Source organism: Perissodus microlepis, chromosome 7 (assembly GCF_051167445.1).
Source record: "Perissodus microlepis isolate ML-2025 ecotype Zambia chromosome 7, ASM5116744v1, whole genome shotgun sequence".
Lineage (NCBI taxonomy): Eukaryota > Metazoa > Chordata > Actinopteri > Cichliformes > Cichlidae > Perissodus > Perissodus microlepis.
Window position 1 is genome coordinate 41,691,382 of NC_140467.1, and position 12,083 is coordinate 41,703,464.

At 40.4% G+C, this 12,083-nt stretch overlaps 1 protein-coding gene across 1 annotated transcript; it reads right to left on the reverse strand.

Annotated features, from left to right (window-relative positions):
- Positions 1-396: 396 nt before the first annotated feature.
- Positions 397-11,964, reverse strand: LOC146383710 (TBC1 domain family member 10A-like). The gene is made up of 9 exons (XM_084935122.1): positions 11,355-11,964; positions 8,379-8,478; positions 8,175-8,282; positions 7,152-7,258; positions 6,936-7,050; positions 6,653-6,718; positions 5,381-5,570; positions 3,249-3,403; positions 397-3,070 (listed from the first exon to the last, which is right to left on the reverse strand). Exons 1-9 carry the CDS (start codon positions 11,534-11,536, stop codon positions 2,666-2,668), a joined length of 1,428 nt encoding a protein of 475 aa, XP_084791248.1. The 5' UTR covers positions 11,537-11,964; the 3' UTR covers positions 397-2,665.
- Between the last annotated feature and the right edge of the window lie 119 nt (positions 11,965-12,083).

A 12,083-nucleotide genomic window follows, 5' to 3' on the forward strand; every position in this document is an offset into this window, starting at 1 on the left:
GCTGTCATGTTCTTGGACTGCAGCTGAATCTTACTGAGGGAACGAGAAGAAGAAAAAGAAGGCCTGTGTGCACGCAGAAGACTCCATTCAGAGACCAAAGGCAAATGGCTGTGTGAGGCACTTTGGATGGTGGTGTGGGAATTCGCCCTATTTGACATGCAAATTCCTCCAAGAGCTGAAAGAGCCGGAGAAACAGGTGTCCAAGGAAGTGTGCTGCTGCGTGGGTGAGGGCGGGCGGGCGGACGGGTGGGTGTGAGGGCGCTGAACGATAACACAGGAGGCATTCAAATACTGCTCGTAACTTTGGTCCCGTCTGTGTGGCACTTTATCCCCTTGTGTTTGACAGTAAATGAAGACGTAAGAGGAGCGTTATCATAAAACAAAAAACCCAGAAAATACATGTTCAGGTTTTATTGATTTAAATGGAATTTGGTGGGAAAAATACACATTTTAAATCAAATGAGGCAAAATATCAGAAATCTAGATGCCCCTATCAAAATAAATGCTCTGTTGTTTCAAAATATAACTGTTGCAACGATTAATAATAAGCAGCATCTTATCAACTTATTGGAGTGTGCATTTTCCAGTGGCTGGACAGCAAACTAAATGTTCTTATTCTTTAAAACGACCGGTTAACTTATTCAAATTCCTTCCCTGGACCAAAATCAGCTCTTCAGGACAGCTTTTTGCAGAAACTGTTGAAGTATTGGTTAAAAAACAAAACAAAAACCGCACAAAAATCAAAGTTTTAAAATCTCCAATGTGACTTTAAAAAGCTCCACAGGGCATCACAAGTAAACAGTGCTTCAGAACAAATTTTTTAAAATGAACCCGTAGCATATGCTTTACAACATTTGACAGTGTTTAAAAGTCAACACATACCCACAACCATTTTCCATTATAAAAATCATCGACTGAAAATAATCTCCAAAGGTATGGTGGTAACTCCAAATAAAGCCACATCTTTTGCTGGTAATGTTAAACGTTGCCTGTTTTTCAGTTCGTTTCGAATTTTTCTTCATTTGCAGCATCTCGGTTTTATACAAGTATTTACACGTCACCGTCAAAGGTCTACAGCTCCATCGGCTTTAGCCGCAGAGAACAACCCTCTAGTGCGCTCCTTTTCTTTTATTGTAATAATTATACAAATTTAAAGCAGATGAAACCTTTAAAGTGTAATTGTACAAAAACAGCTTATACTGTTTCATTTACGACATAAATAAAAACTCCACGCACTCCCAAACTGACAATACTGTCAGACACAACTGAATTACTTCCACGAATACATCTTAAAAAATAAACTTTACAAATCTTTGGCTTAGTGGCACAAAATGTCCCTGAACTATCGTCCTTCATTTGAGTGTCAAACAGCTTGCGTCGGTTTTTTCCTCTCCTTTTTCCCCTGTAAGACAAAGGCTGCTGCTCACTAATGGAGGCTGAGAGATAATCTCAGGACGCCCTCTAGTGTTCAGTGACAGCAGAGACCGACTCACTGAGGCAGCACCACAGACTCTGCAGAGTGCACACGTAAAAACTGTGCGTCTGCGATTTAGTGCGAATAACTGAGACTAACGATACAAATCTATCCGATGGCAACGTAGTGACTGTAGGCAAAAAGGAAGTCTGGGGAAAAAAGCAAAGAGCTCCTGGCAAAAAACTCAATAATTAAGACTCAATGTTTTAAAAGATGGGAGATAATCAGAGTGCTGCTTTTAAGAGGTAACTAGCAGGAGGTGTTAACAGTTAGCTACAAGCTTTTTTTCTCCTAAAGGGAGAGATCAGCAGCCTTTACCATCAAGAGAGCTGCTCTGAAGCAATTCTGTATACAAATGTATGGAGCAACAAAACCTATTTGAGCTTTATAATTTTCTACTTATGGAACTTCCCAACTCTGTGATAAATAAGAGAACATATACTTTATATATAAAGAATACGTTCTTCTCTTTTCAAGAAGGCGCACAGCGTAATAAGCATTAGTGACCCTGTCAACATTACCGACAGGTGACATTAAAATCTTTTGCCACATGTGACTATTCTCCAGTGGGCTATTTCTAATTATTTAGTACTTTAACGTTGCATTGCGATTACAATCACAGAACTCCAGTAGTGGCTCAAGCATACTGGTGGCATTAGAGGTGAAAGCAGGCGAATTTGATCATGCACTCACTAATTCTTTTTTCTTCTTCGTTGTTTATCTTTTAGAGTTTGAATTAAACTTGGGGGAATCAGGACTAGACATTTATGTGTTTACATGAGTGATTATGAGGTTCAGAAAAATTAAAATATTCATCTTTTTTTGTTGTTAAAGCCCAATGGAGATGGGCAAAATAGCCCCAAGTTCAAATGCCTGCCTGCAGGAATAAAACCTAATTTATCAGCGTCACACATTGTCGTCATCTGCTGCTGGTCCCTGGAAATGACACCTCTGAGTTCCACTTTAAAAATGTGGCTGTAGGATGTAGTTAAAAAGCATAGCAACCTGTGTGAGTGAAATGATTTCAGCAGCTGCTTAGCTGGCGTTCAGTTTTACAAACTTACGTAAAAATTCACAAACATCTCAGTTTTATTTTTGCCCCAGACACACTGAAAGGTGTCGTCATGTCACTGCTTGGTTAGGCCTGTATGGACTTACTGCTGTTTGTAAACTGTGATAAATCTTCTCCTGCTACAGGTAGGTGTCTTGCTCTACACTGCTCAGACTCTCTTTGGACCCTTTTAGGGTTATATGTTCGAAGAGAGGTGAGGGGTCAGAGGAAGGAGCGTAAGGATTAATCAGCTCCTGTGAAGGGAATGCTGTCTTCATCTCATCTTCATCCTTAGTCTTTCTACTTCTTGTGGCTGCATTTTCTTCATTCACATCCGTCTTGGGTGCCAAGGGAGACTCCACGGTGATGGCAGGTCTTTGTTTCAGGTGTTGTTTGCTGTGTGGCTCAGAGGTCATGATGGCTTTAGCCCCGTGCATCCTGGGAGGGGACTTACAGTGCAGATCTCCGTGACTCTCCTTCCAGCGCCGGAGCTGAGCATTGTGCTCCTTCTCAATCTTTGTCTCGGATATCGTTAACTCGATAATCTGAAACACACATAAATACAGGAGTGTGAGCCACACGTGATTTAATGTCTGAGTTTTTAGTTAAAGCATTTCCATTATTGGTGTTTTCACAATCTCAGCAGGGCAAAGTCTCAGAAGGGTTTGCAGGGTCAAAATAAGAAAATGGATTGCAAAGACTTAATGGTCTGTGTAGGTGTACCTCATGCACCAGGAAACTCTCTTGCATGTACTCTGGATTTATTGCTCGGAGCAGCTCCATTGTCTCATAGAGACCTTGGCAGTCCTTCAGTTTCTGCTGGGATCCCAACGTGCATTTGAGGAGGACCAGGCCCACTTTGAAGAGGATCTTCACTCCTGAGAACATACAAGTCACACAAGACAACATGAGGCCAGATCAACTAACTTTCACATTTTATATCAGTAATTCATTTCTCCATAATAACCATGAGAAGTACTTTGAGTTGGGTTGGGTGACACAATAATTCAGTGTGGTGACACATTTTTATTATTTCAAAATAAAACAACAGGGAGGCTTCATGTTTTTACTCTGTGGGTTGTTACTTGGATATTCTGATCACAGCTCACCGATTAGTACCAGAGAAACCCTCCATCAGCGCATATACACTTGCCAGCCACTTCATTAGACACATCTGTTAAACTGTTCGTTAACACAAACACATAAACAACCAATTACACGGCACATAAATGCAATTAGGCCTGTAGACATGGCCAAGATGACATGCTTTAGGTTAAACTCAGAAGAAAAGGTGACTTCAGTGACTTTGAATGTGGCAGATGGGCTGATGTGAGTATTTCACAAATAGGTGCGATTTTTCTGAACAATCATCTCAAAGGTTGACAGAAAATGGTCAGGTATGCAAGGTATGCAGAAAAGCATCTCTGAATGCACAACACAATAAACCTTAAAGCAGAGTGGCAGAAAACCACAGCAGGAGCCGTTCCTGTCAGCTAAGGGCTCACAACAAGTAGACATCTAAAGATTTGAAAAATGTTGCTTAATCTGGTTAGTCTTCTGCTGCAGATTCTCACTCTCTCGCTCTCCCTCACACACAGCAAAATTTTATTTTTGTTTGTGTACCTCCCTTTGTTTTGTCTTTCAGGTGATAATAATATAAATAAGATAAACAACAAAATAAAAAGATTAACAAGAGGAGCCTACAGAGTCCATAGTGCTCCTCTTGGAAAACAAGTTGTGTTTGGCACAACAAAGCAGTGTGCCCCTTTGTGCCAACTGACCATCATTTAAATACCACTCTCTACCTGAGTATTAATACTGACCAACCCTTTATAACCACAACGTCACTAAGCTAGAATCATCTCAATCATGAGATGACATGACAATGAGTTCACTGTGCTCAAAACACAGTCACCAGATCTCAAGAGCACCTTTGGTATGTTGTGGAACGGGAGGTTGCAATCATGGATGTGCATGAGTCTGTGATGCTATCATGTTATCAGCACCCTGTTGACTTTGTGCAACCAAAATTTAAGACAGCCAGTCATTAAAAAAAGAGAGTTCCTAGAAAAGTGTCCTGTGCATGTAAATGGTAAATGTATTTATATAGTCCTTTTCTAGTTTTATCAACCCACTTAGATTCACACACAACAATAAAGGAAGGTTTGGGGGTTCAGTATCTTGTCCAAGAGCACTGATGTGCAGACTGGAAGAAGCCTGAATCGAACCACTGACCTTTCAATGGCTGAAAAACCGCCTCCCCCTCTGGAACCATCAGACCCAGCTCTTCAGGTTTTGTACTTTCTACTTGGTTTTGTTACAGTTATCTACCTTAAACTGTTACTGATTCCTGACATTAAAGTAAAATCAAAGAGGAGGATGACGGTCATATGATGGGTATTGGAGGACTGTTAAATGCTACCATTTTGTATACATTTAATTGCTGTCTAGAGACTGATAATTTAAGCAACGGAGAGATGCGTTTAAATGAAAAACCAAAAAGCACACAACTTTCAGCCAGGCCACTAATACTTCATCTTGTCTATCTCAACACTTCTCTTATTTGTTTGCACCAACTAACTCAATGCAAAGACAGGAAGTTCTTCTTAGGTGTGCCCCCAAACTCAAGTGTGGCATTTTCCACTACTGCACTGTGAACTCTCCACTCAGTCAAACAAAAATCAACCACAAGCCACATCAAACAAATCTTCCATCTGTGAGCTTAAAGTAAAACACTTCTGTTTAATAGCATTTGAATACACTATCGTATCTATCCCATCATCTCTGTAAGAGTAGCAATTCAATGCAATGCAATTATAAAAAAGAAGAAAATCTATCAGTGTGGGGCACCTCACCTTCACACAGGAACATGTCCCAGACGCGCAGCACCGAGGCCCACGGCAGAGTGCGAGAGAAGATGCACATGAACCACTCGGTCATGCACAGGGTGGGCTCCAGCTTCTGCTTCTTTAAGTGACGGTAGGCCACAGAGGAAACCTGCTGCAGCAGAGCGTACAGAATCTCCCCGTCGAGCTGGATCGCCTCCTGTGGAGACAACATGCAAAAACAGTCAGCAGAGAAAGAACAGACTGCTTTGTCTTTGCTTAATCTGATTGTCTGATTATCTCATCCTTCTAGCCTGGTCACCACCTCAGGTAATTAGGCTGTTAGCATATCAGCATGAGTGACAGAGACAACGGCCTAAAGAGCTGTAACACTAGAGCAGCCACACGTACCATCGAGCTGAAAAAGCGAAGTTCTGACTTTAGAAAATTAGGCCAACAGACAAGCTGTAAATATCAAACTAAACTTTGAATGACTTCAAATCTTGAAGCTGGATTTGTTTTAGCTACGGGTAAAAGTCACCTTAATTCCTGGAAAAAATAACCATAAATATCAAAACTGTAAAACAAAATGATTTTTGCCCATTATGGGGTGTGTTTGGAGTCCTTAAATGACTCATTTATTTACTTGTTGGTACAAAACACACGTTCATTTTGTGTACATAGATATACACTCACCAACCACTTCATTTAGTATTAACTTGTTACAACTTTCACTTACACCTTGTTATTACCAGGTTGGTCCCCTTTTGTCTCAGCCCATATTAAATCTTTTCATCACAAAATCAAAAAGGTGGTGGAAACATTCCTCAGAGATTTTGGTGTATATTAAAATGACACCACTGCACAGTTTCTACAGGTTTGTCGGCTTCACATCCATGATGTGAACCTCCGGTACAGCCACATTCCAAGGGTGCTTATTAGATTGTGATCTGCTGAGTGTGGAAGCTATGTGAGTACAGTGAACTCAAATAACACAAAAACCCCAGTGTAAGATAACAAGGGCTTTATGACATGGCACTTTCTTCTGCTGGAAGCGGCCACCAAACATGGGTACACAGACATAGACAAGGTCAGCAACAATGTTCTGACATGCTGTGGCATTTAAACATGCCCAGTTTGTCTAAGGGACAAATTATGCCAAGAAAATATCCACCTAAGAAATTTCCTGTTCTTAGGTGACAGGAACAGCGTGTGATTAGATATTTAACAAAGTGGCTGGTGAGTGTACAGATTACAGGTAGATAAATAACAGGCGGAACAGTGACACTGACAGCAACATACCAGCCCTGCACTGTAGTATCCAGGAAGGTATTTTTCACAAATCTGAACAAGAACCCAGAAAGCATCCTAGGACCAAAGAAAGAGGGAGAGAGAATTAGAGGAAGCACAAATTAAAGTAATAAAAAAAGTACTTTTTACATAAAGTAAAACGATGATGCCGTTGATAGAAAAATATACATTTGAAAAACAAACTTAGAAATTAACATTTTCGATTAGAACAGATGGCATCCAGTATGTTAGATCAGAAAAAGTACAGGGATGGGTTAAATGATTAAATATTCACCTCAGCTGGCATATGCATCAGAAGTACAGCAGCAACGGGAGCCTGAGCCTGGCAGTAACCCTCATCAGGCCGATACAGAGAGTAAGCCTTCAGCACACGAAACAGGTCCTGCTGCCTATACATCAAAACCGCTGGTTTAGAAACAACGTTTGGCCTCATTAGGCGAAAAGTGGGACATATAAAAGGATTCTGGAAGCGAGGAATGGAAACGCATACCCGTGACCTCCTCTCGCTGCAAACATTTCATGGAAAGGGAACTGTCGATGAAGGTCCCGCTCAATGATATCAACCCATTTGGGATCTCCTTGCTCCTCGTCCAGTGTCTAAATAACACAATTTGGTTGGCATTTTTAACATTATGTTGCTTTGTAAAACATTCTAAGTATAGCTACAAGCCTTCTACTCCAAATAGCAACATCTGTTTGCAATTTAGTCTTTGCTAAACTATAGCAGTGTAGTTTTGGTTGCTGAGCTTAACAATGCTTTTCAATGCAAAGTGCAACAGCACAGATAGAAATATTGTAACTAAAACTTTAAGTGTGTACCGTGTTTGGATGTTTACTTGCGTGCTATTGTTAAAACTGAGACAATAGACAATATCCTGGCATGCTGTCAGTGATGTGTACGTATCAGGACTCTTCCTGCACAGTTCCACCCAAAGATATTTTAGCCAGAGCTAAAACTAAAACTGTTCCTTTAACTACATTCTTGCTTTAAGGATTTATTTAGTCGATCATTAACGACAGTTTCACATCTAAAATTGTCACAAATATGGTAAAAAATGTACAGCTGAAACTTTTTCTGTCAAATACAGGAAGACAGACTCCTTGACTTATTTTACAAATGATTTTGCATCATATATCTTGTCCCAGGCCTGAAAAGAGTGCACTTTTTTCCAAATACATAACTATATAATTACTCTAGGAAAACAATTCAGGGTGAATTTAAAGAAAAATTGATCCAAAGTGGAAAAACCCATCTCCATTCTTGTGTTACAGAGCTTATGTTCTTCTCATCATACCCAGCATATACTCTGAACACATGCTAAGACTGCCTACCATGATTGGTAAGTGCAACACATCTCATCACCTTCTTTTTGTAATATTTCTGTTTGTCTCTTCCTATGTTTAATGTGTAATTGTCTTATTGTAATACGTCATCTAATATTGTCATATTATGTTTTATTTATTTGAGAATCTTTAAAAAAGTCCACTTTTTAAACAACTTTCTATGACTGACCTGGAACTTGCCCTGGTTTAGCTCCCTTTTCACTTTGCCTCCAGAAAGGTAGAGCCAAGCTCGGCCTCTCAGGGATGGAGGGATCCCCTTCTGACAGCGCTCTTTCACCTGTTATACAACACATGGACAGTTCAAGAAGAAGCTGTATATAACATCTGGACATAATTAATACATCTGATGTCATTTACAGCTTATAAAGCGGACCTTCTTGTGTCTTTTGGCCATCCACTTGTCCCAGCTGTTGAGCATCTCCAGCCATTTTGCCTCCCGCTGTCTCAACACCTCAGTTGGGACCTCTTCAGCACTGTGGAGGAGGAAACAATTAAACTGATAGAGGCAAACAAATTATTCTCAGCCCTGACTGACAATGGTTTCACTCTTCTGTGCCATGTCCAGTAATCCTGTCATCACAGAGGGCAGGAATCTCTTCCTTGTACGTGTAGGAAACCTAACCTCAGGCTAAGCAGTTAAACACTGGCAATCAGCAAAGAAGTGGATGGAAAACAGGAAGCTGTGGGAGAACTTTCCCTTTGTTCAGCTTACTACAGCCTCCTACTCAAAACATTTACTAATCTCTCACCTCACTGCAGATCTGCTGAAGACCTGAGCTGTCACATTTGACACACACAAAAACAACCAAAGAAACCTGGTCTATTTATTTATATGATTAACTTTACAAATTACTGCAGTGCAGTTATTAAAGAAAGCTCAAACAATGCCACTTACACCAATGTTATCTACTAACCCCAAAGAACAAGATAAGGACAGACTGCATTGTGTCTTCAAAACAGTAAAAAACACTAAACATTTTGTTGTTGACAGGTCAGTCTGCTTGGCTGAATCTGTTTTTCTTCATTTGTTATTTGAAAAGGAGTCATATTACTTGGTTTATAAGGAAAATTAAAAGAAATGAATTAATTAAAGCAAACAAACAAACTTTCTGCCAAACTTTGCCTATGTTCAAGGCAAAGTCCAAGACTAGCTTTAAGAGCAAGGAAGATAGACAAACCAGGACGGTGCGCAGACCCAGAAGTGAAAGCTAGCTTTTGAGGAGGGCTTTATTAAAGGGGACTTACTGCATTATACACAAACATGTACAGTAACAAATGTAGACATTTTTATGTCAGCTAACAAGGTCAGCATATGTGCAAGCAATCCTTGTGATCCAAAATGTCAGGATTTATATTGCACCAAACACACTTTTTCAGACACTTTTTTAACTCTTAGGTCTGTATGATGACCACACATAGGTGAGTGTGACAAAGGAAAAAAAACAAAAAAGCTACCTCCTATTCCTACCTTCTGTTTACAAGGGTCAACCAATCAGAAGAACCTTGTCTTAAAAGAAGTGTGTCCTTAAAAAGAGAGAAGCTACCATGACTTCTTTTGAGGTTGAATTGAGGGGCTGTACCAAGTCCCAGTATAAGAGAAATATAATGATTTTGAACTGTGGATCATGGAAATGTGGCTCCTTTGGCTCCACAGGGATGGATGGTGAAGGTATAGAGAGCAAATTTAGCAGCGGAAGAAACTTTTCTCCCACTCCCACTTGTTATTACCAAACATGAAATCTTTCTAGAAAAGTCACATTGAAATTCCTGTCTGATGTCATTTCTTTTGGAATATCTCAAATATTGTTCACTAGAATACATTTGTTTCCCCATTTTCAAGCCTTAATATTTTTAATACCATTCATGTCATTTGGGTAAATTGATGGTATAGAGCACACCTCATATATGGGAATCTGTGTAACAAATTTCAACTCCCTCTTTAAAACTGTTCTGCCTACAGGGTTTCTAAAACACTAGTGCAGGCTGTACTATCAGATTTTCAAGCAAATGCAAGAATTTGATGTTGAACTTCAGCTACATTTTTGAAATTCCACATTCATTAAATCATAGTAGCAGATATTTGGCCTAAAAAATGTGATTGATATAATTTAAGCAGCTCCCTAGGTATACCCGTTTAAAAATGGCTCCACAGAAAACTATCTTCATCACAATATGTTAGTTTACTTATTGAAAAACAACAGTAATCTGGCAGTTCTTCTACTAAGAAGTATAGATATCATCACCCAAGATCCCGCTGCTCCCCCAAGGAAAGGTGGTTAGGCTGAAGGAACTTGGTCCGTTCACATGAAATGACCCTTATCTAATTCAGGGTCATGTCCCAGAGCCATAATGGGATGAAATGTGGGGTACACCTATGGCCAATTAACCTAACAGGTATGTCTTTTGACTCTGAGAGGAAGCCAGAGTAGAGTGAACCCACCCAGCTGCAGACAGAACATGGAAACTTTGAACCAAGAAATTTCTTCCTGTGAAGTGACAGTGCCAAGTTACTGAATATTAATGCCAGTGAGAAAAATACAACAAAGAAGGAATCTGGTCTCTCTCATTTTGGTGCCAGAGAGCTGTTGAGCAAGAAAAGTAGGAACACAGAATACAGACTAACACAAATAGCTTGGGATGAATGGAGAGCCAGTTCCATCAGAAACAAACTGACCAATCCACTGAATCGTAACCCTCCTTTTTAACAATGCGCCATTTTTTTTCCTGACAGTGATGCATTACAAAACAGTGACGTCAAACTCAGGGCAGTGTACACTATTGCACATGCGGGCTTTATTTCTGCTGTTTCTACGCCGTGGTGTGAAATAGAGATGATACAGCAGCTGTGCTGATGCTGAAGAGCATGTAACAATGCACTGAAACCAAATCCAGTCTTATCACGGTGCATCTCAAAGATTACAATGGTATAATATCGTTTTGCAACAAATAATTAAATACACTTTTTTTACTGAAAAACATTCACCCTGATGCACAACTCATAAGGTCAAGGGATCATCAGCGCACTCTGGTTCACTTTGAGGCAAACAACAGTAACAATAAAAAGCAGTGAACCATTAAACCACGTGGGGTTGGGTTAAACTGTAAAGCAATGTGTTTACCGTGTACAGTTTGAAGCCATCCAACCTTAACTTTTCTTCTTTTGACTATAAACAAACTCATTAATGATAAATATTACAGCGTCAGTGGGGGAAAGAAGCCATCTGAGCCGCAGTTTTATTCGCGTTTATCCATCTCAGTCAAAGAAGAAAACGGACAAGGAAACCTTTATGAATTACTCCATTGATTTCGAGGGCTAAATAAAATATCAGTTATGTTAAACGACACTTACGAGTCTCCAGCGTATTGCTGGGCTCCTCCTGTGAATCCGTACTTGTCCACCTGGGTCTCTCCGGGGACGACATTGCCGTTTACCTCTGGGTCTAATCCGTGCGAGGAGCCCGTCCCATTTTTTGTCAGCTTCTCCGGGTTGTCTCGCAAATTAAGTCCATTGCTCAGCTCCGTTCTGGCCATTGAGCCAACATTTATCTTAGCGTAAGCCGCCTACAGGGTCTTCAGAAGAAAAGCTGACACTTTAACGCTGTCCATGGAAGCCGCCTGCTAGCTACGGTTGCTACTGAGATAGCTGCTAGCTCGCTAACGCTACAACAGCCACTTGAGTTTTTTTTTTTTATGTACATCCCCCTCTCCTCCACATAGTTAACGCTCCACTTACACTCTAAATCGCACCTCGATGACCGCTTAATTAGCAGCTCAGTATCTGTTTGCTAATCCCCCAAAGTTACTATGCTAGCATCACACAACTGTCAGCTGACACACACCTAGTTTCTGTGCTGTCAGCAGGAATGTGAGTTAGCTGCTGGCTACAGGGAAGAGAAAAGCTGTCTTGCCCCGAAGAGCGTAGAAAACAAAACATCCATGGCATCTTGTGACTCCCTGTTGCCACCTAATGCTGGAAATCACACATGCAGGTACGGTTAGCAATTTCACCTCACTGACAATTACCACAGGAAGTTATTTTTCTGCAACCAGCATAAGAGTGCTCCATTAAATCGTTATA

Excerpts from the sequence above, each read along its gene's own strand:
- LOC146383710 (XM_084935122.1), bottom strand. The coding sequence starts at position 11,536 with ATGGCCAGAACGGAGCTGAGCAATGGACTTAATTTGCGAGACAACCCG. Across the intron at positions 8,283-8,378 it reads TGGCCAAAAGACACAAGAAG|GTGAAAGAGCGCTGTCAGAA; the intron begins GTCCGCTTTATA and ends GTTGTATAACAG. Across the intron at positions 3,071-3,248 it reads AGAGTTTCCTGGTGCATGAG|ATTATCGAGTTAACGATATC; the intron begins GTACACCTACAC and ends TGTGTGTTTCAG.